Raw genomic sequence first — 27,135 nt, 5'->3', positions numbered from 1 at the left:
GCAGGCAGCGCGGTTGTGCTCAGTGCCTGGTGCCCCCAAAACCCTGGCTGCTCACCGGCTGCCTGAGTGTGGCCCTTGCCAGCCCACCTCAGCTTCTGTCACCTGCACTGAGGTGCTGGTATTTCACCTTGCACCTCGTGAGAAGGGAAAGCCGGATATGACTTCTTTGCCTTCCCTTAAGTAGGCCTTAGATGGCCTTAAGTAGGCCTAAAGATGGCCTAACAGCACTCCAAAGCAACGACCACAGACGTTTGATTGAAGGTGAGACATGGAGAGAGACTTTGATTCACAGCATCACAGAGTGGCTTGGGTTGGAAGGGGCCTTAAAGATCAAGTCAGCCCCTTGCATGGCCCCAGGGGCCACACAGCTCGAGGGTGTCCCTCTGACCACCCCAGCTTTGGGCCAGGTCAGCCGTGGGGCGTCTGCCGCGCTGCACAGCAGCACCGGAGGGCTTTGTGCACTCCGGGAGCTTCAATCCCTCTGGGCTGCTGCGATGAATATTACAGAAACCTCGCAGAGCGGTGGGAGGCGTCGTGCCTTCACGTGCGAGCAGTTGCCAGTCTGAATCACGTCTGCTGCGCTGCAGAGGTGACTGCTGCTCCGCTTGCAGCGGGTTAGTGGAGTGCTAGCAAGTCACATTGGTAAGGGTCCCGGGCTTCAGTCTCATCCGATCTGTCACCAGGAGAAGGAATTGACTCTGACAAATTCTGCAAGTGCCGTTTTCACTTTTTTGTTGTCATCGTTCTACAGCCATGCCCTTTGTTTCTGAAATGCTGTTTGTTTACCACAGATTTTTATTTTTTTTTTTGTGCAAATAGATTAGCTTTAATTTCTTTCTCAACTACCTGATTTTTATCACATTGCTTCAACGGCATCCTGTTGTTAATTCACATGATATATGATAATGTGATGTGATATCCCTCCCTAGTTAGCAAAATGTTAGAAAAGCTGTTGGCAGCTTCTGGAAGAATAATTAGCAAGTGGAATGACTCAAAGATGTGCACACTAGCCTAAGTAGGCATTTTCCAGCTGTCTGCAAGTTCAGAAAACTGGTAGGGACTTTTCAGACTCACACAAGATTAATTACTTGCTACTAGAAAATAACATCTACAAAAACACGCACCGTGCAGTGAGGGTACTGTGTTTTGTTTCTTAATTTGGAAATTGGCTTCTTTGTCACAAATAATGTAATTTTTGTGTTATTCAGTAGGTATTTTCCTGAGGAAGTGAGCTTTTTTGTTACAAGGGGATGTCGAGCTTAAACTCGTTTAAGAAAGCTCTTAGGGCCTCGTTTGCATCTGTCCTCACGGTGCTGGGTGTAGCGGTGCCTTGGGTGGGGATGGTACAGTGCAGATGCCCTTGTGCTGGCTGATGGAGCAAGGACCCTGAGCTCCTTGCCAAGCCCAGGGCGTTGCCATTTCCCTTCTGTGATGTGCAGGAGCTGCTGTCCACGTTGCTTTCTCTAGAAAGCCATTTGCAGCGCTGTGCCTCTGCTCTGAGTGGAGGAGCCGCCATCCATCGCACACAGCCACACAGCTGTGCTAAAAGCTTCCTTTTTGTCCACGGACAGCTATTGTCAGCTAGCTCTTCTCTCCCCTCTTCCCTGTGCTTCTGCTCCTGCAGGACCAGCCAGCAGGCTGTTGTATCTCTGTTCGTGCCCCATGTAACGCCGTCCGGCCCCGCTGGCGCAGCAAAGAGAGGGTGCAGGCAGAGGGGACGTGAGCTGCCCGCACATTCAGGCCGCTCGGCTGTCAGCTTTATTTTACACTTAGGCTCTTACTGCCACCTCCGTAGCCTCTTCTGCTCTCTTGCCTTTCGCTTGACATCTCTTGTGCCTAATTCTCTAATCAGCTGGATTATCATCTCTTGGCACGGCGTCCTCACCCACTCTTCAGCCTCTCACCAGCAAATTACCTCTCCCCTCTCATCATTTCTCTGACACGTTCCCTATTCGCCTCTCTCAGCGCCTGAGATTTCCCTTCCCCTCCCCTCCCTTTCAGAAAGCGTTGTCCCGTATCCCTCTGGAGGAGAGGAAATTTCCAGCAATGTTCTTCTCCGTCTCGCTCCCATTCCCACCTCCCTTTCAAACCCCTTGGCAGCCGTTCCCCCTGTTCTGGGCAGCGCGGCCTCTCTCCGGCCTGCCCTTTTCTGCTTCCTCCCAGCATCTGTACGTACTCACTGTAGCATGCATTATCTTTATCTCCGGCCTCTTGATTTTCTTTCTGCTCAGTGAAAACACTGAAAATAGCTGCCCTTTCCCACGGTCTGCTCCGCTTTCCCGTCCTCACCTCTGCCCCTCCGGCCTCCCAGTGGCAGCGGGGCAGGACTGGGCTCCTGCCATCCTCAGACCCTGCTGCCCTCCCTTCTCCCTTGAAACGTGTCCAGCCGGCCCTTCTCCACGTTTCCTTCGGTGAAAGCCCCCCAGCCTCCCCTCTCTGTGAGGCAGGCTTGCTTCTTTTCCTTTCTTCTGTCTTGGACCCTTCCACTCATCCACAATAACACAGTTTTTAGCATCCTGGTGGATGTTGCTCCTGGCGCTTCCCCATCCCTTCAGCTTCTAGCCATTGCCTCTGGACTAGTCCTAATCAGAAGCTTTTTTCACACACCTTTTCTCCTTTATTATTACTGAAAACATTCACACAAATATCTCTTTCAAGATTTTAATTTCTCCTCTGGTTTATGCTCCTTTTGGAAAAATTCTTGCCACGTGCAGAGGAGAGGAACACGTGTGCATATGTACTTCAGGCGACAAATGGAATAACAGCTAGAAAAAATAATGACCCACCTAATTGGCACGGAGTGTAAGGAGTATTTCCTAGTGATATAAATCTGCATAGCTGGCCCAAGGACCCTTTTAGTAGAGCTAATTTCGTTTGTTAATGCTTGGAAAGTTCATACCAGACAAAATGAACTTTACTAGAAACATGCAGTCACAATAATACACATTATCTAAGAGATATTAGTTAAACACTGTGCTTATGTGTGCATGTGGATGCACACATGTGCTGTATAAACACATATAAGTATATGCACATGTACATACACGTCTATTTTTATGACACTATACTGGAGCATAGCATGCTGTGATGGAAAAGCATCATGTCATTCATAACAAAGTAGTGATTATCCCAAATTTCATCAAGCAACAAGTATTTGATTCAAAAAAATGCTATTCCCTTGGTTATATAACTGAGGTATGTCTTTCTGGGACTTAAATTCTTCCAAGCAATGGCATGAATCTATAGATACACCTACCTGATCTTGACTTCTGATAGTTGTAAATGAACTGACCCAGTTTCTACAAAACTTGAATTGTGCTAATGGCAAAATTTTCATTTAGTCTGACTGTGGAAAATTATCTCCTTCTTTCATGAAGCTACGTCACTCATGTGGTCAAGTTCATCTATAAATACTGGTTTTGGTCCCACATAACAGTGTTTTCATTCTTCTGACAGCCCAAGAAACACGGTACATGGATGTAGTCGGAGGTTTTGAGGGGTGATTTTTTTAATCGTTTATTTATAACTACAGCCTGCAATATAGATAAGGTACAATTAGGGTAAAGATGAGGGGGGAGAAGCAAGAAAAAAATATGCTTGATTTTAGGTTGCAGACTTTTCCCTTGTAGATGTATATGGAGAGACAAACTCACTGTCAGGCACAAGAGTTTGCCATCTAGCTTATTCCCTGTCTAGCATGAAAATTGCTGTAGGGGGTTGCAAGCACTGAGAGGTATTGATTGTTTCCTAGCTTGCTATTTGTATTATATATTTTACCTAATAATAAGTAATGCTTTTAGATTAGCTTCATTTGAAATACAAATCAATGGGCTTTATAGATTCCCCACTTTATACATAAACATGTCAGTCTCCAGTGGAGCGAAATAGTTTTATCCCAGATTGTTTATACCGTATAATTATTAATCTGTAGTTTAATCTCCTTGTCTTCATGCGTTTACGGATTGATCCTGCTTGTTGAGGAGCTCCCTCAAATCTCATTAAAGGTACTCGACACCTTGCCAAATAACTGCTGGAATGTGCCTGCTGGGTCCTGTTGCCTGTGGACCTCCCAGTGCATCGTACTATATCTGTGCACTGTAAGTAGCAGTGCCTGCCTTGTATCTTGCCGCTGTTGTTAGAAGCTTCCCTCTACACAGCCGTGTTTTGAACCACAATAAATTTGCTAGACTTTGGGTGCACAGGGTTACAATTTTCTCTCTCCGATGTTCTCTCCGACTGTAGCTGGAAAATCACTAGCAAAGCGTTTCAGGCAAGTGAATAGGGAAATAAAGCTTAAAATTAGGTGTTGATTTTGCCAATGTTTTAAATTTTTTGATCTCTCCTAAAGCTCTGGTGCCCCCATGCTGTAGAGCAAAGACATGAAATCGCAGCTGGAGGGTGGGTTTGGAGCCCCAGGTACGGCTGTGGCTGTATTCCCGTGGAAATCCATCCAACCAGCCAGGTTACAAACTGCTGAAAAGAAAGCCCAGTGCCTCTGGTGGCTTCTGCCTATCGCTGCCTCCGAAGACTGGTTTCTGACAAACCAGGGGAACCTGCAGAGTCATACTCTGATCTCTCTACCCGTATTTAGTGTGATGTTTCAGACTGCTTGGCTGTTGATGTTACAGGACAGTGATGGTCAGCCAACCACCATTTGGGAAGCAGAAATCTCGTGGTTCCCATCCTTCTCCTGATCTGCGTCAGGGTCAGGTTACACAATGGCATGTTTAGTTTGTGTAAGGTAATGAAATTATGCACAGAAGCTGTTAAAAGAATATTTAGATTGTCAAGTCAAGAGAGAAATGTTACAACATAGCCTGCTCAGCCTCCTCTTGGATCCTGTGTGCATGCAGATTTGACAGTCTTTAATTGCATGTCTCCAAGATCTATAGAGAATATACAGCTTCTCAGTTCACATCAGAAAAAGGCATACAGACTTTTTCCTCTCAGAAGAAAACCTGCCTGTATTTCAAATACTGTTATCTCTTAAAGATTGTCCAGACTGTAGGTATGAGGTACATTTCATCAGCCAGGCAAAGCTTCCGTAGGTCACAGCTGCTGGAAGCTTGTCCCTGAGCAAGGCTGCCGTGGTCCTGCACGTGGTGTAGCAGCGGTGGTTGCCACCACGGGGTCAAAGTCATCATTGATTTGTTTTAGGTTACTCTCAGATATGGGACAGGTAGGTGTCTCGGAGCGTCTGTCCCCTTGTGAAAGGAGAGAGGAGATGGAGGGTAGGAGCAGGTTGCTGTCACCCTGTTGGTAAACATGGAGAATGGCTTTGGATTTCGTGGGTCTCCAAGCTATGGTCTGCAGAGTGTGTGTGGGATGTCTGCTTTTGGGGACCTGTCTTTCTCTGCCAATAGTACGTTCTACCTGAAGATAAATGAACAAAGGTAAACAGGCTGTAAACTTACTATAAAGCAACCATATAAACCAGCCTTAAGGTGCTTTTGGTATACATGTCTAAACCATTAGGGCTGTACAAGAATCAGTTTGACTTTTTATTATGTGGGGTCCTAGCATTATGTGAGAGGCATCGGAGAGGGTGACATATGAGTGGAAATGCAATCGAATTTTAATGGATGTCTCACTTACGAGCAGACTGGAAAATAAACATTTACAACTTGCTGCATGAGAGAGAACAGGGAAAATGAAGAGAGTAGGAAAGCAGCTTGTCAGACACTATTATTTGTTAACAGGCTTCAATAATTTGGATCACATGGCTTAAAATCCCTTATACTGACCTTGCGCAAGCAGAGTACAGCACCTACCAGCAGATTATAAATGTATGTATGCACTGTACTCAGAACCAAAAAAAAGATGTTTTCCAAAGTTAGAAACTGTTGTGTTGGCATAACATTACATTTAAAGTAAAAAGTGTTGAACGCTTTGGGAATTGTTGAAGAATTTTCTGCCAGCTGCTCGAAAATTATGATTTTATACTGTCATCAATAACAAAAAACGTTACTCTAATGAGAAGCCATTCTGGTTAAATGAAGAAATAGAAGAAGTGATAAAACATTAATTAATCCAATATCAAAAAAAGAGAAAATAGAAAAGGCAGGAATGTTCCCTGGATTGTTTTTGTATTCGAAACAATGGAAGAGGATGTATTCATCCTGTACGGTGAGGTGGACAGAAGTTTGCTGTTTACAGCAAAGGAGGATCTGACACGGGCAGGAATGTTTGAAATTAAACATTCTGACATCAGCATGCCCTAGTAACTTTTACATCCAGGAATCTTAAAGGAGGTAGCTGAAAAGCTCTCCTACGTGTCTGTTAATCTGTAATAAATCTTAGGAAACAATGGCAATTCCATAAAATCGGAGAGCTGCCAACTGTATTTCCGATACTTCAAAAAGATAAAAGGGATGTCCCAGGGAACCATAGGCTGGATTAGCTTGACGTTGGCCCAGGGTAACAATGGCAGAACTGCTATTTCAGGATCTCGAGAGAGAGAATTTGGATGCTAAAGTATAGATAATTCCAGTAACAGCTGAAAAGAGAGCTTTTCAAACAAAACAAGTCTGAGTAAAAAAGGCAACTGTGGATACTGCCCTTAGGAGGCTAGAAGAGGTGGGCCTCTCCGCCTTTTAGGTTTGTGAAGCAGCGAAGGAATGCCCTGAGATTAAAATTCCCATGATAGAGTGTGCTAATTCAAATAGAAATAATCAAGCCACTCTGCTTCTCTGGGATACAGTGTGGCTTGGTTTGGGGTTTTGTATGTTAACCTCTTATTTGATTTGATCTGATGGCTTTTGCAGCGTTTAGCACATCGAGTTCGTTGTAGTTCGGTGGGGGCAGAGAAACCAAATAAACTTCAAAAAGTTGCATTGAAAAGTTCAATAAATTATCTAAGTATTCTCAAATGAAGAAAAAAAAAATCCAAGTTCCCCTTATAGCAATGTTTGCAACTTTAATCCCCCAATTTCTACAATGACAGAGAAGTTTTGTAAGCTCCTCATCATCTTACAGAAGTAAAACTTGTCTTCACCTTCAGCCGTCTTCACAGTCCTCGACCAGACCACAGATGCAGGTACTGCATTAGCTGTACATATGCTGAGAACCAGCACTCCAATGCATCAAGTCTTTCCTTTCTGCACAGGCTTCTTCAGGCTGCAGTTGCATTTAGTCAAAATGCCCATTTCCATCTCACATCCTCTCCGCTTACCCTGGCTGTAGCCCGTTAGGTGTTGGCAGCACAAGTGATTGTTTCCGTGTGCCTTTCTCTGTCGGATGATTTATTGTCTGCAACAGGAAAGGCAGTTCACTTCCAGAATAAGGGCTGGAGCGTGGATAAAGGGAATTTAAACAGGAATCTTGGCTTATGCCAGGCTGTGAAGATAATGAGAATACTTGCAACTCTTGCTTAAAACCTTCTGATAATAAAACGGCAATTCTCGGTTCCTTGCAGGATCAAAAACGTTCTAGGAATCTCTTGGTGTAGTCCTGCTATCCTCTCGGCATGTGCTCTGAAAGTTTGTAAATGGTCATTTCACTGAACTTCTGATCATTTGATGGTTATAAAGGACATCTGAAAGTTGTTATTTGCATATGTTGATAGGCCTTCCAGGGTTCAGAAGGATGCTGTAAATCTGAGGATCCTACTGCAGTAGTCACTAGATTTTTTATTATTATGTTTAGATAAGTAAAAATCTATCATTTATGCATAAGGAAACTCTTCTCCTTCAGTGCATATGCCACCAAAGGAGAACATAATTGCTGATATCCGTTCGGTTATGGAAAATACTGCATGAGCAGATAGTGGCCCAGACTCCAAGGAGAACACACCACCTGTATTCTTCCCAGGAGCAGAAGCTGTGAAGTTATACCCTAAGAAATTCTGTCCCACATTTAACCCAGTGACCTACTGCATGTGTTTCTGCTCTTCACACATTAATCACAACAGGCATGTTCCAAAGGACATGCTGGTTTGTGTCCCAAGGAAATATGAAGGGTATTCTAGACACCTGCTAAGTTGCAGCAAAGATGAAGAGCTTGCATTTTAGGGGGAAAAAAACAAGATCAGATTTTTCCTATAACAAGTATGTAATACAACAGGAGAAAATAGGCTTTTGTAATTTGTGCAACCGTTGCAATTTGAGTAGTTGAAGATTTTAGCAGTGGGTTTGACCATAGCTTCCCATGCAGATGAAACCTCTTCAGCCAGTTCTGCAGATAAACTGGAAAAAGAGTAATTAGTGCAGCTTCAGAAGTGAGAAAAAAATTAACCAGGAAATGTAATTCTGAGAGGGAATTTTTCTGTTCTGAAATTTTACAACAAACGCTCACTTTAGGCACTCTTCAATTGTAAATATTGATAGCAACCAAAAATTTCAAGTACAAAGCTTCAACACTGAATTGTACTAGAGTTTTGAAAGGATATGCTTCCTTGAGATTAAAACATAAGGAAAATGACTAGCTTTTACCCAGATAGCTTGTCATATCTCATGAAGAGGCTGCAAAAAGGAGCAGAACAGCACTGTTGTTCGTAATTTCTAGCTTCCAAACAATAGTAGCATTGGTTCAGTATCGACGTGACCTTCATTTTCATAGTCATATTAGCAAAAGAGACTTCAAAGGAGAAACATTTTCTTTACTACTTCTAAGTATTATGCCATACAGGCAAGTGGCCCTGGACACTTGACGAACCATTTTTGCTAGAGCAATTTGGAATATTGTGTGTGCTTCTGGTCTCCATGATCTAAAAAGGATGTTAAGGTACTTGAATGCATCCAGGGGAGGGCAACAAAGCTGGTAGAAGTGCTGGAAGGCATGTCCTATGAGGAGAGGCTGGGGACACCGTGTTTGTCAAATGTGGCGAAAAGGAAATTGAGGGATGACCTCGTCGCTCTCTACAAAGTGCTGAGCAGGGTAATGCTCTTAATGATACGTTTTCACTTAGGATCAGCCGTAAAGAAGTCTGACAGTGGGACTCGATGGTCTTTGTAGGTCCCTTCCAACTGAGACTCTTCTATTATGTTTGTGTAGATGTAGTCCTAAGGGACATGGTTTTAGTGATGGGACTTGGTAGGTCAAGTTGATGATTGAACTTGGTGATCTTGAAGGTCTTTTCCAACCCAGATGATTCTGTGATTCTGTTCTGTTCTGTTCTACTTCATCGTCTCAGTCAGCCTTGTGGTGAAAATGATACATACACACATATGCACATATGCCCATAGGGATACATGTAAATAATTTTAAAGTTTTAGAAAAGGAGTAAAAACACTGCTTAACACTCCTTAACAAAACCCCAAAGTACTCATTTAAAGCAAAGAAGGCAAGACATAAATCTGATGGACCCTTGCCAGAATCTCTAGGCTCCCTTTGTGTGAGGAGATTTTCAGCCCCTTCAGCCTTTTCAGAGAGTTCACCAAGCTGGAGGGAAAGATAAAAATAAATAACTATTTCATTTTTTCCTCTCTGATTCTTTAATCTGACAAGCCAGATTAACCAAGAGTAACCCAAAAGGTTGTGTCCTTTCCCCAAGGTCTTGAAGCCTTTGACCACTTCAGAAAAACATAATATGGTGTTTGTTTTTCTTAGTGGTTTCCTGGCACTGTTTCAGCGTTGGGCATTCCCCATTCTGCTTTGAATAAGCTATTTTGAGTAGCAGACTTGGTTCCAGTCCCCTTCCACCATAGCCAGCTACTGTAAAGAGCCATGTGGAAGCTGTGAGAAGAGACTTTATCAGGGAAGAGTTCTTCTGTGTTTCTCACTTTCCACATACATATATGTTTGTTGAGTGTCTTCTGAAAAATAAGAAGATGATTTTCTGTTGTTCCTTCTGTTTTTCTACCCACTATATATATCTTCCCCCACCCCATTTACTTTGCCCCTCTTACGACAAGATCACCATTTATATTTCAAAAACATTGAAAATGCATGTTAAACTAAGCCTGACCTATTGAGCCTAGGACAGTTATTGGCATGACTGTATTACTTTTCCTGAGTTGTAGAAAGCTGCATATGGATACTTGCTTAGCCTGTATAGAACAGACCATACACACATATATATATATATCTATGCATGTACCATGTGTAAACATTATTTGAATGTTAGCTAAAGTCCCTAAAGACCGCAAGCTATCATTACTTTATTCAGCTGGGTTACTCTCTCAAAAAAACAATAACAACACAACTCTCTGAAGTCAAGAAACAGGTTTTATCTGTATGTGGAACATAAATCTATTTGGACTCTTCAAAGTAGCCTCCACTGGGAATCCCTGCTTCTTTATGGTACCAATCTCTGAACAACCTGAAGCACAATTTCTTTAGAGTAGGCACACGGGGTTTAAATAAACATTAATCACAGAGTCTATGGGCATCCTGACACTTATTTAAAAAAAAAAAAAGGCAAACAAGCAAAAAACAAGAAAGTTGTTTCGTGGCACAGCTGAAGCCATAGTACATTTTTGCTTGTGTGCAATCTTCCGATAGTGAAATCATTGTAAGTAACCAAAGTGCTACATGCAGAAGTTATACTCAGCACTTCTTTGTAGAAGCGTAGCATCAGCGTTCCTTCTTTTTTCCTAGTCACTGTCCAGTTGTGCAGTAGGATGTAGGGGCAGCAATACAAACTGACTTCGGTGCTGGGTCTTGCATCCTGTATCAGAGCCTCTGTGCTGTGACGGTGTATGGCCGTGCAAAGCAGATGTTGCACAGCCTTGAGGAGGCATCCCTGCTCCTGTCGGTGTAAGCTCAGGAATGAATTCTCGATGTTCTTGTCACAGCTTCGAAAACTCATGAAGCTTGCCATAAGGAGACAGCTCGTGCCCCAGCTCTGTAGCCAGCCCAGGCGATAAGTGCTTCATGTCACTGCCCTGGTGTAGCTCACAAACTGGGGGCCAGTTTGTGGCCTTTGAGCTATACTCAGCCCCCCGGACCATGAAGACTTGATGTGACTCGTGTTGGAGCTGCGCAACCTCCTCAGCGATGTGAGTTCTTGCCTTTGGGAGGCCAGAGTAACCAAATGCTTGCAGGGCCCCACGGTATGCCCAGCCAGACCTGCATCTGCAGAGGGCCCAAGGTGAAATCCCCTCTCGAGTTTCCTTTAGCTGCCCTCCTTCCCGCTCCTGGTCAAGTGAAGGTTTTGCTTTGAGGGGGTAGGCTCAGAAGCACCAGCCATCGCCAGCAGCATCAGCTGCCCAGCCAAGAATGCTTGATAATGTCTTTTCCTCTCGGCTGTATATCTTCTGCTTTAGAGCAGACGTTTCTTGAACAATGCGAAAATCTCATTTTGGAAGATGCTCGTGCTAATGGCCCTGGCACCCGCAGTATGCTTGGCAGTAGGCAAGCCCGCGTAGCCTTGCGGTCCGCTAGTCTATTTTCAATTATCTGGGGTGCTGAGAGAAGGAGGCATTAATATTGCTGAGGATGACATAGCAAATTACTACTGCTCCCTAACCTTTTTAAATTGCTAACACTGTTGTAATCTGTAATTACAGAAATCAGTGTGAGAATTGTGGCACAGTATAATTATCTTTCCTGATACTTTATTGCTGTATGAATTATTAATCAAAATCAGTCTTGTATAGTATTTGCAGCAACTAAGAAGAATAATGTATAATTAAATTTCATTATTTCTATTTTTATGCTGGTGTTTTATGATGTTGTAATTGATAATTAATTGGTTAAAAATTCACACAATTCTTGGGAGTTTCATATGACTATGACTGCTTGGTATTCAGCATTTATTAATTGAATAATGGGCTCGCTGAAGAGACCTTTGTATATAGTCTTCTGTCATTACAGTGAGCTCTCAAAAATGGTGAATTAATCATTAGGCCTTTCAATAGTTTCTTTTTAAAGGAAAGCAGTGACAATATAATCATATCCTTTGTTGTTATATCTATAATTGAGAGATCGTAATAACCAATTATAAAGATGGTCATTTTACGAGCTCTGAAGTGTCACTTATTGATAAATTTCTTTAAAACCAAGGTGTTGATTGCACAAAATGAGTCTTTTCAGAGAAAAAAATATTAGATGAGGAAGGAAGCCCTGGAAAATTATTTTCCTCCCACTTGCCACTTAAAAACAGTGCGTGTTTATCACTAAAAACTGTCAAATCTGATGTGCTTTTGCTGCCATTTGTCAGAAGTACGAGTTCCACTCAACTTTTTCATTATTTTGTCAGCATTTTCCCCATTTTTTTCCTAGTGCCTTTTGATCGGTTATTGGAAAAGAGTAATTGAAAACCTCAGAACAAAAGGGTGTTTTTTCACACTCTGTGCATCCTATTGAAAAGAAATACTTACAGACATTTACAAGCAAATCAGTTTTGCAGACCGTCCAAGACTGTCTAAGAGCCTTAGATGTGGTCAAGCTGACCACTGCTAGTTAGCCCTAAGTGTCCTTTTTTTTTTTTTCCTTTTTTTTTTTCTGTTACTGAAGAATGTGAAGTGGAACTAAAAATAGCCACAGTTCAGTATTGATCCTCTCTTAACATGATCGGGAGGAAGCTGCAAGTCACTTTGTATAGCACGATACAGCGCGAGCTCCAGCCTGTGCTTCCAAGCAAAACCTGAGTTGGGCATAACAAAATCTGTTGGTTTCTCATGTCCTGAACCCACCAGGAGCAGGAGCCCCTGGTGTCAGGGACACCTACCACATGTAGCCTTTGGATGGGTGCTCTCTGCAACTTGCCCTCAACATCTTGGTCCCATGCCGGTCCGAGGGAGGAGAGCACGACAGCGTGCCCATCGCCATCTCCTGGGGCTGAGGCTGGAGAGGGCGAGTCTAGGAGACACGTATGGAGGTGCCAGGTTTGGGTTTTCACCTCTGTTGGCATCCAACAAGTAATTTTTGTCTGCAACAGTGCTAGGTAGGTCAGGAAGGGGGGATAATGCAGGCACAGTCCTCTCCCCAGGCAGCTTGTTGTTGGCCAGTGCACTGCTATGTGAACTTTCATCCTATGTAAGCTTGCACCCTGCAGAATGTGGCCCTGGATATTTTTATTGGGTCTAACTAATCCTTTTTCGTACCCAGTGAGTTCTCTGCCCAGTAACGTGCCAGCAGTGGCCAATTGCACAGGAGGTTTATTGCAGTTGTAGTGGAATTTGGAAAAACACAATAAGCATTCTCCTAAAGAGTGTGAGGTACAATTTCAGTTCATGTCTGTGATCAGGAATCAGAGCTTTTCTTTTTGCAAATTCTGCGTTTGCCTTGCTTCTTTTACTTGGGTGTCCTCTCATATTTGCAACATCAGAAACAATAAAGAGCAGTTCTGCCTTGACCTTTTATCTTTTTTTTTTGTTTGTTTTATTTGTATAGTGTTTATCAAATGGATCATACGTTTTCGTTTGAGGAGGGCTATTTCTCCTTCTTTGCCCATAATATTTTCCATTGTCCTCCAGAGGATTTCTTTTCTCCCTCTTTCAACATCACCAGTGGGATGCAGACATCACAGTATATCACACCAGCAGTGACTAGAAAATGTGTCATTTCCTTATGAAAATGTTTCTTTCATAACACTACCTTTTCATCTAGCTTTCTTGGGTAGCCTTAAAGGTACCTCTAGGTGATGACAGTCTGTATGTCTCCAGTCTGTCTTTTCCCTGAGAAACTCCAAATTGGAGTAGAGATTGCAGGTCAAATAGTACCTGGTTTACAGTGAAGGTGGTCAAACTCTGCAGCAGGCTGGCCAGAGAGGTTGTGGGGTGTCCCACCTTGTTGATGCTCACAACATGACTGGACAGAGTCCCGAGCATGGTCCTAGTCCTGCTCTAGGTCACCCTGCTTTGAGCAGGGGCATTGGAGTAGGCAATCTCTAGAGGTCCCTTCCAACCTCTACCATTCTATGAAAATACATTTTTTTCCTCTAATTGCCACTTGTGTGTGAGTGCCCTGGATTTAGTGCATCACCTTCTTTGTGTCTAATTCTTTTTTATATCGTCTTTCTGCAACTCCCAACATTATTGGTGTTACCTTTGACTCTTGAACTGATTTTACTCTTTTCGGTTTCCCTGTCATGATCTGTGGACTTCTAGGTCACTCATCAGTGTAGGATCATCAGATAGATAATTCCTGCTGGAGAGGACCTCTGGATGTTTCCAGCATGAGCTCTTGCTCAGTGAAGGTCAGCTCTGAGACCAGACCAAGCTATATCCAGTCCGGTCTTGAAAATCTCCAAGGTTGGAGATGAGCTTTGGAGATCAGATGAGCTCAGGCACGTTGCAGGTGGTGTGGCCATAGGCAGGTGTGAGCTGGTGCTAATGCTGTATCATTCCTGGAGATAGCGCACTGTTAACCTGCTGAAAATTGCCTGTGTGTTCCTTCTCTGTTTAATACAGTTTAACCTAAGTTATTTCCAGTCTGATGCAACTTCTCACCTTATGACAATCGAGCTTCTCCAGCAGCCTTTTGTAAAGGTTTTATCAAAGGATTTCTGAAAGTCAACACTAATTACACATACCAGTGTTCCTCACTGCTAATTTGACACACTTCAGGAATACTAATAGAGCAGATCAGAGACATGACTTCCCCGTGCAGAAGCCATGCTGCTTTGTCATGATGGTAATTTGCTTGGTTAAGTGTTCTGTACCTTTGCCATGATCTAGACGTACCTTCTCATCTAATTAGCCCAGTTCTGATGCAGAACTTTCTGGTCTGTCAAGATAAGATTTTCTCTCCCCTAACATTTCCCTTTCAAAACAGGCACGGCGTTGCCTGCCCTCTACTCTTGTGCGACTGGAGCTGGTTTTCATGCTAGACAATGTATTTTTGGTAGCAGCTCAGGCGGCTTGTTCGTACGTTCCTGGAGAGTTCAGGGCAGGTGCCAGCCCGAACAGACAGCGTGCTGCAAACCAGAGGGATTCGGATGTTCCACGAGCGACTTCTTCGCGCTCCAGAGGTCTCCTTTGCCCGCTCCTTGCTGCCCCTGCAGCAGGGCTCGGTGCCATCTCCTACCAGGCACTGTATAAGTGCTGTGTAGGCAAAGTTCCAGTTTTCTTCACTGAGGTTGCAACTTTTTTTTTTTTTTCTGGTGAGGTTTCAATGGTGCTTTCCTTGCCCACAATAGTTCTTGCTGTTTTCTGGAAACTTTTGTTTCAAAGAGGCTTTTTCTGGCAGCATGGTGACCTATATGCAAACAAATGCGCAGCATGTTCTTTTGAGCTGGAGAAAGGCTTGCTAAGTCATTCTCTCTTTAGTATGAAGGAATAGCAAGTGCGTGACAATGATTTCCATGAAGAAGGCTCTGCAAACTCAGCATAATACTGAATTCAGCTAAAAATTACGCATTTTGAATTAACAGTGTATGAAAGGGTTCCAGCCCTGCTTGCTGCAGGGTTCAGAGCCTGAGTCCCTGCTTTTCCCTTCCAAGGAGAGGAAGAAAAAAAAATGATGAACTCCGCTAATTTTCTTGCTACTACATGCCAAAACCCTAAGGTGACCTTCTCCCTTTGCACTCTAAACCCTTTCTCTGTGAAAATGAGCGACACACTTCCCAGTGCAGGGCTTCTGTCCTACAGGATAAAACCCTCTTGGATAGGAAACACCTCGTGCCTGGGGGTCATTCAGTCGAAGGCAGATCATGGAAGAGGGAAGACGGAAAATCACCTGTGTTGCAAGATTAAAAGCTGGTAAAAAGGTGGTGCTGAGCCATAGCCCAGCCCCAGCTTCCCCGTGCACAATGCACCATGCAGGGTGCATTGCCAGACTGAGGTTGCTGCTGCCAGCCAGGGCATCCACGCAGCACGGATCTGCTTTTGGGAAGACCGTGGTTTCAGGGGAGCTCATGGAGTCACAGCCGTATTTAAGGACAGCAAGAGCACCCAGAAAGTGCAGTGGTATAAGCAGTTTGGTATAAGGATGGGGGTCCTTCCTGCAAGCTAGCTGGGGACCCTCTGGAGCGGAGGCTATGGTGAGCAGCCCCAGCATCGCAGTAGCACACATTGGTCGGGTTTCCTAGCACAGGAGGCAGGCTCCCTCGTCAGTGGGGAAATACACCATGGTATTTTCAGCACTTCACAGGGCACACAACTAATCTAAGAAAAAAAAAGCACTTGATGAGAGCTGTAGTTAAAAAGTAGGAAATTACTAATTAGTAACCAAGTAATTCAGGGTTTGATTCACACAAATTGCACTGTTACCGTAAAAAAAGGATCGCGATTTCAGGCAAACAGTGTTTTTTATTAAAAAAAAAAGGCACTGAAAGTGTAATTGGTGTTCTGTTCATTACCTGCCAGGTTTCAAGTTTCGTGTACATTTCGTCACCATCTGAGACTTACAGGCAGAGGACGTGCCTGGAAAAAAAACTTAAAGCTTTCCCCGTCGCATTGTCATTTGCAACTCTCAGGTTTTCCCACTAGATTGTTCTTGTAAACTCTTGCATTTCATAGCACGCAAGAGTGACCACTTAGAACATCATTATAACGCTATCGTTAGCATCAGAGCTCACTTACACAGAACGCTATGAGTGGGATGAGCCAAGTATCATTTTCTCTGTACCTTAACGTAGTACTAATAAAATGATTGCTGTCAATTCTTCTCGGTAGTGCCAGTGTATGAGAAAAAAAAAAAAAAAAAAAAGGATTTTCTTCTGGTTAAGAAATTCAACCAGTAGCATAGAAAAACAAAACATTTCTCCCTCCCGTACCTGTATGCAGATAAATAAGTGGATTTGTGTCTTTCCTCTAGATATGAAGTCAGTGAAAGGATGGTGGGTACCGAGTTGTTTGTTTGTTTTTCTGTTAGTGTAGGCATTTCAGCTGTATACTCAGAAACGTAGCATGAGTCAGCGGTAAACGTTGAAAATACCAGCTAAAGAGAAGCTGCAAGCTTCTAAGAATTCCAGCATTAGAGTTCTGTACTCTTGGCAAAAATACCTGTTTTGTAGAAAGAGCCATCATAGGTGCTGACTTACAAATCCTGTAAACTTGGGATGATGGAATTTCATTGAGAAGTCTAGTATATATTTACAAGCAGCACGCGGGTCTTCTTAAGTCCGTTCTTGCCTAGATTATCGGTATCTTTTGAGCAATGCCTTAGGAAAACGGTGTCCTTATTTGAACACATAGCAAGAGAAACAGTTTGAAGTCGTTTTGTGTCTACTTGTGTACCTGTATATTGTACTAGCAAAGGAAAACGCTGCAAAGATCCGCTTTAAAAAAGTGACATGGGAGGAATTTTGCTTCCACTTCCTACAGGAGTCAGATATTTGCAGTGCAGCAGAATTATACCAAAACACCCTGCTCTGTCACCCTTGACACTGTGTGCCTTCCAGGAGGCAGTTGTTCGCAATAAGGAGAATAAATTATTCCTTAAAATACTTAAAGTTTGCATGTTTGCACTAATTTACTCTTGGCAGCAGCTAGACTAATACACACAAATAATCCTTTTTCCTACGTAAGCCTTAAAACAAGTGTTCAGTTTGTTTTGGGGTACCTGGTGTGTTCAGGTACAGCACAGGGTTTTCACTTTCTTAGTCAGAAAAACTGAAACAGGAAAACACGGCAAAGAGCATTCAGTCTGGTGCTCAGCAGAAAATTTTGCGTAAGAGAAAAATGACTTCAGTGTGTCCGAGTGCTAATGGGGCTCGTGTGGTGTCGGGCGCTGGGGAACCCGAACCCCCCAGCTCCACCACGAGCCTGATCCCCGTGTTCAGAGGCGTTGTGAGCCCGACATGCGTCAGAAATCGCAGAACGGCAGACGGGGAACTTCCTAACTCACACGCTGGTAACGCCTGTCGTGCGTCCCACCGGCGTCTGGTCTGTTGTCAGCACGGGGAGAGGTGTCAGCGGGCAGGAGCAGCCCCAGCGCCCACGTGCTGCCCGGCCGCCCGTAGCTGGAGCTCCGCAGAGGTCAGGGGATTTTCCTGCGCCTGCGGGTCTGGAATTCAGGAACTGCTCTTTTCTGTAAATGACATTGAACCACAAGTGAATGTGTGAAAATCTGGAAATGGATTTCCTCTAAAGCCACTAAACGTCTCCCTCTCCCTTAAGGCTTAAAATCTCTCTGATTCTGCCTGAGAAATGAGGTCACCACAGGCAGCAGCTTGTCCCCATCAGACGCAGTCTCACCTTGCCTTTCACTTGAGTGGAGGTCTTTGGTGTAACCATGCGGCGCTCTCTGTCCGCCTGAGAGCAGGCTGGGGTTTTGCGGGTTTTTTCCCTTATTATAAAAATAACAGAGGCAAGGACAAAACCCCTTTTTTCACTATTAGAAGACACGACAGTCATTCTCGCCATTTTTGCTAAAATCTTCTGAAATTCCCCATGCAATGTTGTTGCGTTGACTAAATCGAGCGCGGCTCCTCACTGCCTCGTTGTGTTTTCTCTGCTCCAGGGTGTGAACGGCATGTCTGTGGATGAGAAGACTGACTCCCCCATGTATGTGTATGAGTCAACGGTGCACTGTACCAATATTCTCCTCTGCTTAAATGACCAGCGCAAGCAGGATATTCTCTGCGACGTGACGCTCATCGTGGAGGGGAAGGAGTTCCGCGCCCACCGGGCTGTGCTGGCCGCCTGCAGCGAGTACTTCTTGCAGGCCTTGGTAGGGCAGACGGAAAATGACCTGGTTGTCAGCCTGCCAGATGAGGTACAGTACCGCCGCCGTCCCGCAGCCCGCACGCAGCGCACACCCGCTCTGCACCGCCCAGGGACGGGGCGGGCGGGTGCAGGTTTTGGGGCTGCGGCTGTCGTTTTGGGGTTGGGGTGGGCTGAGGATGAACGTGTTCACACGACCTTCCTCACTTGAGAGGGCAAACCTCACCCACATTCCTCACATTTACAGCAGCTGAGCTTTAAAACACTTCATCTGAAAGAGTCCTACCCAACCAGGGGTTGCTTAATTACTATCGGTTCATTCAGCGCGTTATCAGTACCCGAATGTTCTTCTACTCTTCCAGACAGGAAATTGGAAAGGGGTCACTTAGCTGTTAGACAGCAGGTTATTGTTGAAAAATTATGTGAACTGTCACATTGTTTGGAGTCTCATCGCTCATCGTGGAACCGCCTCTCCGGCAGTTCATATCCTTGTTCTTCTCTTCCCCCTTTCCCGCGTCCCATTCAGCCTTGTTCCCTTTCTCTTCCCTTCACAAGCAGTTTGGGATTTAACTGCTTCGGGCCTTGTGTTTTCCACTAAGAAAGCACCAACACCTGCATGTCACAAAGCAGGATTTTTCTCATGCACCACGGCTTACACATCAGGAAGCCAAGGGACGTAGAAAATATATACCTCACTGGAAAGTTCACTTTATTTTACCGCAAAATCTCACTGGCTGGCTTCCACCCCCAGTGTAATTTCCTCACAGCCCCACGGCTGCGATATCGCAGCTACCACAGGGCACGCCGGTGGCTTTGCTGTGACAAGCAGGGAGATGCTCGCCTGCCAGCAAGGGCTGCCTTCCCCCGCTGCCGTGGCACTGCCTGCCCTGTGACCCCGCTGGTGCAGGTGGCACAGGGGGTGGCGATGTCCCCCGGGGATGGGAAGGCAGTCACTCGGTGAGGAGGTATTGTGGTGTACAGCAAGAGGCAGAGGGTTTTCTGGCATCATTTGCTTAACGCCCGTGAAGAAGTATGGGACCTTTTTAAGTGATGACAGGTCCTGAAGTGTCACACACCGTTTTTCCCCCCTCTGGTTTAGCTCTCTGGAGACCTCAGTGGCATCGTGATGTCGTCACGATGCAAGGTGGAGAGCATTAGAAGAAGTAGGTCACTGGGCATGACTTCATGAGTCCTGACACTGAATATTACTCACGAAGAAATTTCAGCCCAGACGTTTTGCATAGGAGTTCAGATATATCGCAGAGGACACGCTAAGATGCACACTATCGTTCGGCGCTGTCCACTAATAATTTCCAGTGGAAGAATCGTGTCTCAGGCAGCGTTGCATAGCTTTCATGCTGCAAAGCAAGGGTGGGAGCAGAGAGGTGACAAAACGTGCCAGTGGTACACAGGTATGAAGGGACAGGAGAGCATCAGACCTCTTCTACAAAGCCTTGGCGAGACCTCTTGGTTACCATATGTGATTTCTTGGATTGAGATGTTCAGAAGAAGGAGACAGGCTTAAAGGAGGAGAAAAGACCACGGCAGGTTCACCCTGCTGGAGTGATGACTGCAGGGACCTACAGTTCCTTGCATTGGTCTGTACCAGCTGGTTTCTAGTAAAACTAGATTGGAAATTAGCAGATTTTTAATTACAGCAGCAGTGAGGTGCTGAGCCACTGGCCAGCGAGAGGAGTAGGGCAATACAGAGGGATCGTGCTCCGTCTGCCTTTGAGAACAGAAGACAGGACTTCATAACACAGTCCTGTGTTCTTATGATACTAAGGATTTAAAACACGAAGATTTGTCTTTATGTGTGTTTTATATGGCATGCTATATAAAAAACATTCTTCCAGTCCAACCACAAATGATTTCTATTTAAGTGAATCCCATTTGGATAAATGAAGTATCAGGGTTTTACATTTTAGAATATATCTCAATGAAAGATTGAAAAGCCTTAGTGAGTTAGGGTTACAGCTCAGTTGCTATTACAGCTCCAGCGAAGACTGTGGATTCACAGAAGCAATGAATCCAGGTCCTGAGGTTTTTTCATTACTTTGAAATCGTCATGCTCCACCTGAGAACAATAGGGTTTTTTGCCACATGCATCAATCAGTTGCAGAGCACCGAGGCTTTAACTTTTTCATGCTGAAAGAGAACGCTTCTGGTCTATCAAAAAGGATATGTACAGTTACCAATGCCTAATTGTACAGATATTTTCCATGTGAAAATTAATTGCTGATAACCCCACAGAGTCTCATCTGCTCAGTGACTAATTTATTAGAATAGCTATGTGTGAGGTGGTCAGTTAAATAATTTCCTCACAGATGTTAGTCACTGACGGTAAGGAGAGCTGCCAAACGCAGATTGTTTCTTCTCGACGATCCCTTGGTTAAGGAGCATGCCTCTGCCTCCGGTGTTGCTCTGCTTCAGAGTGTGCAGTTGGGTAGATGCCTGTGCTTGGATATGTGAAGTGCCTCCGACAAAGAACAGTGTCAGAGCTGCTCACAAAAGGAACTGAAACACTCGTGTTTTTAAGAGCTGATAGAGCAGAGGGAAGAACCACCTTATTTATATTACATTAAAAGAAGTTAGCAGGGTCTTTTTCAGTTCACAAGCTAATGGCTTTTCCTAGGGCTGTTGTTTTTTAGTCCATGGTCTGCAGAGCTGTGGGAGCCCATGAATTATTTCTAAAGGTATCTGTGAAAAGTGACTTAATTTGTCACATAGGGGTTTATACCACCAGCGGAAAAATTTCAGACAAAAGTTAAACTTAGTGTCCTGGGCCAATGCATTGTTCATGCTTAGAGACAACTTACGTTGGCACGCAGTTGTTACAGAAAAACAGAGATTGCAAATCATTTTTTAAATATAGTCTTTGCAGTTCAAATCTTTCCAAAAGGTGACAATCACTCTTCAATGAACAAAGATGTTTTAAAGTCAAACATACAAGCATTGCATTTTAAATGCTGGTGTGGTTTGAAAACTGCTAAAGTACGCAGTTTTGGAGAATGAGCATTTATTATTATTTCTCAAAGGTTTCATGTTGGCGCTGGACAAAGCTTCATATGTAAAGCTTTTGCACTCATGTAGTGTTGGCATGAGGGAGCTAAACATGAAAACAAAAGAACTTCTTTTTGATTATTCAAGGCAGTAAATCTGCCTCTGAAGACTGGTTTGCAGACCTTTTTTTCACTTCATAGCATGTTGGGGTCTTTTTGTTAATCTGGCATCCAGACATTGTTAACTGTTGTCTAGCAAAACAGTGAACAGATGTTTTTTTACATTATTTCTTGTTTATATCCAATTACATGTGAGTGCAGCCTTTATGATATGCCCATCATTTCAGCGGTGGGACCTTGCACACATGCGGAATTGTGACTACTTGAACTTACCGTGTTTCAAATCAGTGTAAAACCTTGTGTCAGACATTTCGTGTCAGTTCAAGCGTGACTGAACGTGCCTCAGTTCAAACCTTTTCCTCATCAACTTATTTAAACTAAGTCAGTATGGAGCTAATTTTGCACTGATTGAAGAGTTTCCATAAACCCTTTCATGCCGACATCAGTAATTCGATTTCGTACTACACCTCTTTTTAAAGCAACATATTTTAGTGTGTAGATAAGCGCTTGGAAAAACAGCCACGTAATAACAAGTGCTCAGATGTGGCTGTGGCGTGTGAAGTGTCAGGACTCAGAGCAGAGTCAGGGATGGAGTGTGTCAGCTGCAGCTGTGTACAGCTAATAAAAAAGGACCCTGTTAGCTCTTAACTTCTACTCTTTCCTCTTCATCTGCAGTTTTGGTAAACAACTAGAACCTCGTGTGATTTTCAACCTTGGTATTTTTCAGCAATTGTGCAGTTTTCATGTAGCAGCTGCTGCTAAATGCAACCTAAAATTAATATTTTCCAAGACTCGAGTTTGAAGCTGTAAAGTTACTCATTCAATCCATACCCCTAACTGTTGTTTTGTTTTATTTAATCACAAAAACTGGTCTTCCTTCCTTTAACAAGGCACTTAATTAAGCTTTTAATTCATGATAAGAAGTTAAATGGCACTTATGAGGCTTTTTTAATGGTTTCCACTTCCCATCCAGATTACAAAAAAAGGTGTGATAGAGAGGCATACACGGCTGTCAGCCAAGGGTATTGTAGGTCATGCCAATATTAGCTGGCAGCAGGCCATTATCCAATTAACATTGCTTCATCGCTGCAAGTAATAGCTCTTGAGTAGATGATTGAGTCATTCATGCTGTAGTGGTACTCTGCTTTACTTGAGCAAGAGCCAGTGTGCCGCAGAATAGGCTTTTTATTCGCTATTATTACCTGCCTCGCTTCGCTAACAGAAGCGCGGGGGGAACAAGTCTGGCTGGCCGAGCTGAAAGCCGGAGGCTGGACAGAGGAGCACCGTGTCCACAAGCACCATCCGTACTCGCCTTGCTTTCTGAAAGCTGAGGCTGCCGTGAAATGATGAAAACACAGGGGCGGCAACAACAAATAAAGCCCCGCGGTCGCGTGGGATTCCTGCAGCTTGCAAATGAGATTGCTGACCTTGCTTGGATTTTCATGACTTTGGGGTGTACATTTGGAAACAGCCTTCACCCGGTTATTCCAGCACCAGCACGCCTTTCTCTCCGGTGACGTTAAACGTGGGTCTTCTGAAGGAGCTGACCGAGCTTTCGCTGGCACTGGTCCGATACTGTGATGTGCATTATAAAAGCAGCATGCTTCTCAAGTGGGTTGGTTAGTTTTTATATGTAACCCTCTGATTTCTTCAGTCTGTTTCAAAGAGTGGCTAGTGGTGTTTTTTTTCAGTGCAATGAAGTGTCTGCTAGGAATGATGCCTTCCTTAACATTAAATTGAGTTGTCCGTGGCTTACCAGTCTTCCAATGGGCAAAGGGAAGCAGCATCTCTTTAGGAATGGGGTGTGTGATGTGCTTGTGGAGCCTTTTTGTTTACCTGCACAGCTCTTCTTTGTGATTAGCAGAATGATGTTCACGGTAGAGGTACGCTGGCATACACCATGTGCCGAGCTGCTCCACGTCCTTCTTGTTCTGCCGCTCACCAAAGGCTGCTGTGAAACCTGCTGTTTCCCCACGAGGTCCAGCCCTGTGAAATCCGTCATCTGTTTCTTCGTTTGAGAGGGGCTAACCCCCTCACACGGTTAATCTTCGCGAGAGAGAGAGGCAGGACAGGAGATAGATTCAGGTTCAAGGCTGGCAAAAGCTGCGAGTGTTGGAAGGCGAAGGCACGCAGCACCCTGGGTGGGACGGAGCCAGGCATCTAACATTAGCATCGCTCGCCGCTGACGGGGAGGAGAAATACTGGCAGCTGTTAACCATCCATGCCAGCCCGCCAGCCTGAGGAAAAAAAAAAAAAGCTGGGAATTAGCCAACAGAAGATGATTGGGTTCAGGGGAAAATCAAAGGCAGGATGCAGGAGGTCAGCTATTACATACCCCGCTGGCTAACGGCAATTACTATTCCTTTTTATCTCTCTAAGAAATAAACAATATTCTCTTACTTTGTCTCTTTCCTCTCTCAGTGCGCTGTGTATAAGTACAAGTGTAATATCAGCAAGGAACGCGGTGACTGAGCTGGGATTGCTCTGCCCAGGAGCGCGGAGTGAAGGAGGTGATAAATGTGGGAAAGGCGAGCAAGGGGGCAAGGAGCAACTGACTGCCTGCAGCTCCGTTTTCCCAGCTGGAGGGATGGTGTTAGCAGCAGGGAACAAGGAAAGACCCTTTTCCTTTGGGACCCGGTTAGTATTAGCAATAGCTAAGGCTCCTTCTCAGCAAAGGGGGAGTGTTAACGTGGTTTTCTCTTTGCATGCCTGCATCAGCCATCAGTGTTCCTCGCAGATGGCAGCAGTGGTCAGGGTTGCTTCTGCTTTGGCTCAGGAGGCGGCAGTGACCCAAAAGCCTTCTGCTGCTGCCACCCCCACCTCTATCCGCAGGGGTTTTTGTAGATCAGAGACAAGAAGTTGTGTCCGTCAGGCCTCAAACTCGTTCACGCTTCAGCCTCACCCCAGCAATGCCACTTCAGTGAGTCCATATGGATGGAAGTTGGGTCTTCGGTTGCCTAAATCCCTCCTAGGGAATGTGTTAGGTTTCCTGTCGATTTTGTAGTGCTGACACCACACAGAGTGACTGGAGGCTGTGGATCTGTGTTAAGGGTAAAGCTGAGCACTCTGGTGCTTTTTGAGGTCTTAAGTGACGTGATACTAATGCACAGGAAACCATGAGACAGAAACGTATGTTGTTTTGTTTGTGTTGCATATATAGCACAGTACGAGACACAAATGGTGTATTTTGTTTCTAGCAGTTGAGCAATAAAGCAGAAATGAGACCGTCACGATGTAATATGAAATTCCATCCATGTCATGCTGCAAGGGCTCCCAGTGCTGCCCGATTTTTCATGCCTCAAGTGCGATGAGGAAACTAGCCACATTCTGCACGGTGTAACTCCCGTTATTTTCTGATGAGACATGTCTCGCTATTGATAATTCCCTGATCCTTTTCAGTGGAGAAGAGTAAAATACACCTCTGTTGTGTTGTGGGGCTTAAAAAATAACAAATAAACAAAAAAACAACACATATGCCTGTTAAGGGGAGCAAATCTTGCAATAGCTCTTTTCCCTCCCTTTGCTGGTAGTTGTACTATTCATTTATTTATCTAAGTAAGCCTATAAAAATGTACTGTAAAAGGGGATATTGAGATTAATGCACAGAATGAAATTCACCAATTCACCACTGTGATAAATGGGCTCAGTTTCGTTGCCTTTGTTAGACCTGTGCCTGTTGACTGGTGTAAGCCTGCCTGGTTGACTGGCTGTGAATCAAAAAAAGTCTCAAAAAGTGGATCTTAGAGGCAGACTACGCTACAGGCAGAAGCAACAAGCATGCACTGTGGCGTATTAACAGGAGGTGTGTTTTGCTGTATTGAAGTATGTATTTAAGCATGAATGAAAGTGAAGTGGCTTAACCATGCACTGGGACAGGCTGCCCAGGGAGGTTGTGGAGTCTCCTTCTCTGGAGATATTCAAGGCCCGTCTGGACGCCTACCTGGGCAGCCTGCCCTAGGGAACCTGCTTTGGCAGGGGGGTTGGACCCGATGATCTCTTGAGGTCCCTTCCAACCCCTACAATTCTGTGATTCTGTGACTGTGAGTTATTCCTCCGTGCTGGCAGTGCTCTGGACCTGTGGTCTGAAAGATTTCCTCCTCTCCTCCCCCCTTCACCTTTGGTTCTCTTACCTTTTCTCCCTCCAAAATAAGCTTGGATTTCCTTAAAGGTTGGAAAACCAAGTATCTGCTCTTTTAAGAGTCCAGAAATACCGAGTGTTTGCCATTTGAAAAACAGGCAGATAAGCCTAGATAAGACACCCCTCAGCATCACCACTTCTGAGACCACAACATGTAAGGTACTTTCTGATCCCAGTACCAAGTTTTGCTTCATTAGTGTTCCCAAGACCCAAAGACGATAAGGTTTTATCTCTGTACAGCACTTTCTGACAAGGATTCCCCAGTGAGTAATGTTACACAGGCTGTTTTTCTCAGCTACCAGTGAAATTGAGCACGGTACGAGGCGGAATATGGCATCTATTCAAATGATGCATTGCAGCAGTCAACAAACATGAAGACCAGGAAGTATGGTTCAATTTGGAAGTGAAATACAGACTTTAGGTGAGCAGAAGGCAATTGAACCTTACTAGGACTTGGGAATGACATGCTCTTTGTGAATTTTATAGGCAGGCTGTTGGTGTTTTTTACAGGAATAAGTAGACACTTGCTGTTACATGTACGATGCAAGCTCTGAACAGAGAAAAGGCTGATTTATTCCAGTTCAGGTCTTTCGTGCAGCACTGAATTTTCATCTGTACCACTTTATGGGAGACCGCCAGCAAACAGCTTCAAGTCCCAGCTCAGTCTAACACTACTAAAAGCAGTGTCCTTGGGCACTTTATTTACTTTACAGAAGTTAAAAAAAAAAAAAAAGAAAGAAAAAAGAGGGGGGGGAGCAGCTGTACTTGGTCAAGCTACAGATCCTTCTAGCCCAGTCTTGGACAGTTTTAAAAATGAGATTTAAATTGTCTTAAAGCTTGAGAGGAGGCTTGAGTGGTTGTTTAAAGACTTTAATAAAAAGAAGGCATCACGCATATCTCAAGGAAGAATGCTTTAATCTACTGGAGAAAGCTATCATGAGAGCCACTGGCAGCTGTTCTGAAGCCAGATGAAATTCAACTGAAAATTCAGCATGTGTTTTTAGCAACAAACTGCTGCTCAGTGGTGTGTGAGACTCCACATCTTTTCCTAACAGTAAGGTCAATTGCCTTTGCGAGGGACGTGCTTTATACACTTGAAGATGAAGTTTGGTGCTCAGTGCAGATGTAGCTGAGTGGAATTTAAGGTCCTAAGATAGCACAGATCAGAGTCGGTAATAAACCTCTCTGTCCTTCACTTTGCCTAATCTGACCTTAAGAGTGCTTACGGGTAGTTGTCTGTTCCCTGCATAAATGAGTAGCTGAAATCTATTTTTCTTTATTTTTTTTTTCCCCTTAAAGTTGGCATGATGCATATTTTGGGTCACCAGAGTCAGCCAGTGATGGGGTCTTCTAAAGTCTCCGGAGTCTCTGTCAGCCAGTGACG

The 27,135-nt window shown here is 44.4% G+C and overlaps 1 protein-coding gene across 2 annotated transcripts in view; it reads left to right on the top strand.

Moving 5' to 3' along the window:
• BACH2 (BTB domain and CNC homolog 2) overlaps nucleotides 1-27,135 on the top strand; it is a 192,300-nt gene that overhangs the window by 123,365 nt on the left and 41,800 nt on the right. For both annotated transcript variants that reach the window (XM_083831518.1, XM_083831517.1), the window contains one exon: nucleotides 18,289-18,543. In XM_083831518.1, the coding sequence (XP_083687644.1) occupies nucleotides 18,301-18,543 (243 nt within the window). In that variant the 5' untranslated portion in view covers nucleotides 18,289-18,300. The remainder of the gene's footprint in view (nucleotides 1-18,288; nucleotides 18,544-27,135) is intronic.

This window comes from Anser anser, assembly GCF_964211835.1.
Source record: "Anser anser genome assembly, chromosome: 3".
Taxonomy (NCBI): Eukaryota; Metazoa; Chordata; class Aves; order Anseriformes; family Anatidae; genus Anser; species Anser anser.
The sequence above is the reverse complement of the archived record's forward strand: the minus strand, read 5'-3'. Positions and strand labels throughout refer to the sequence as shown.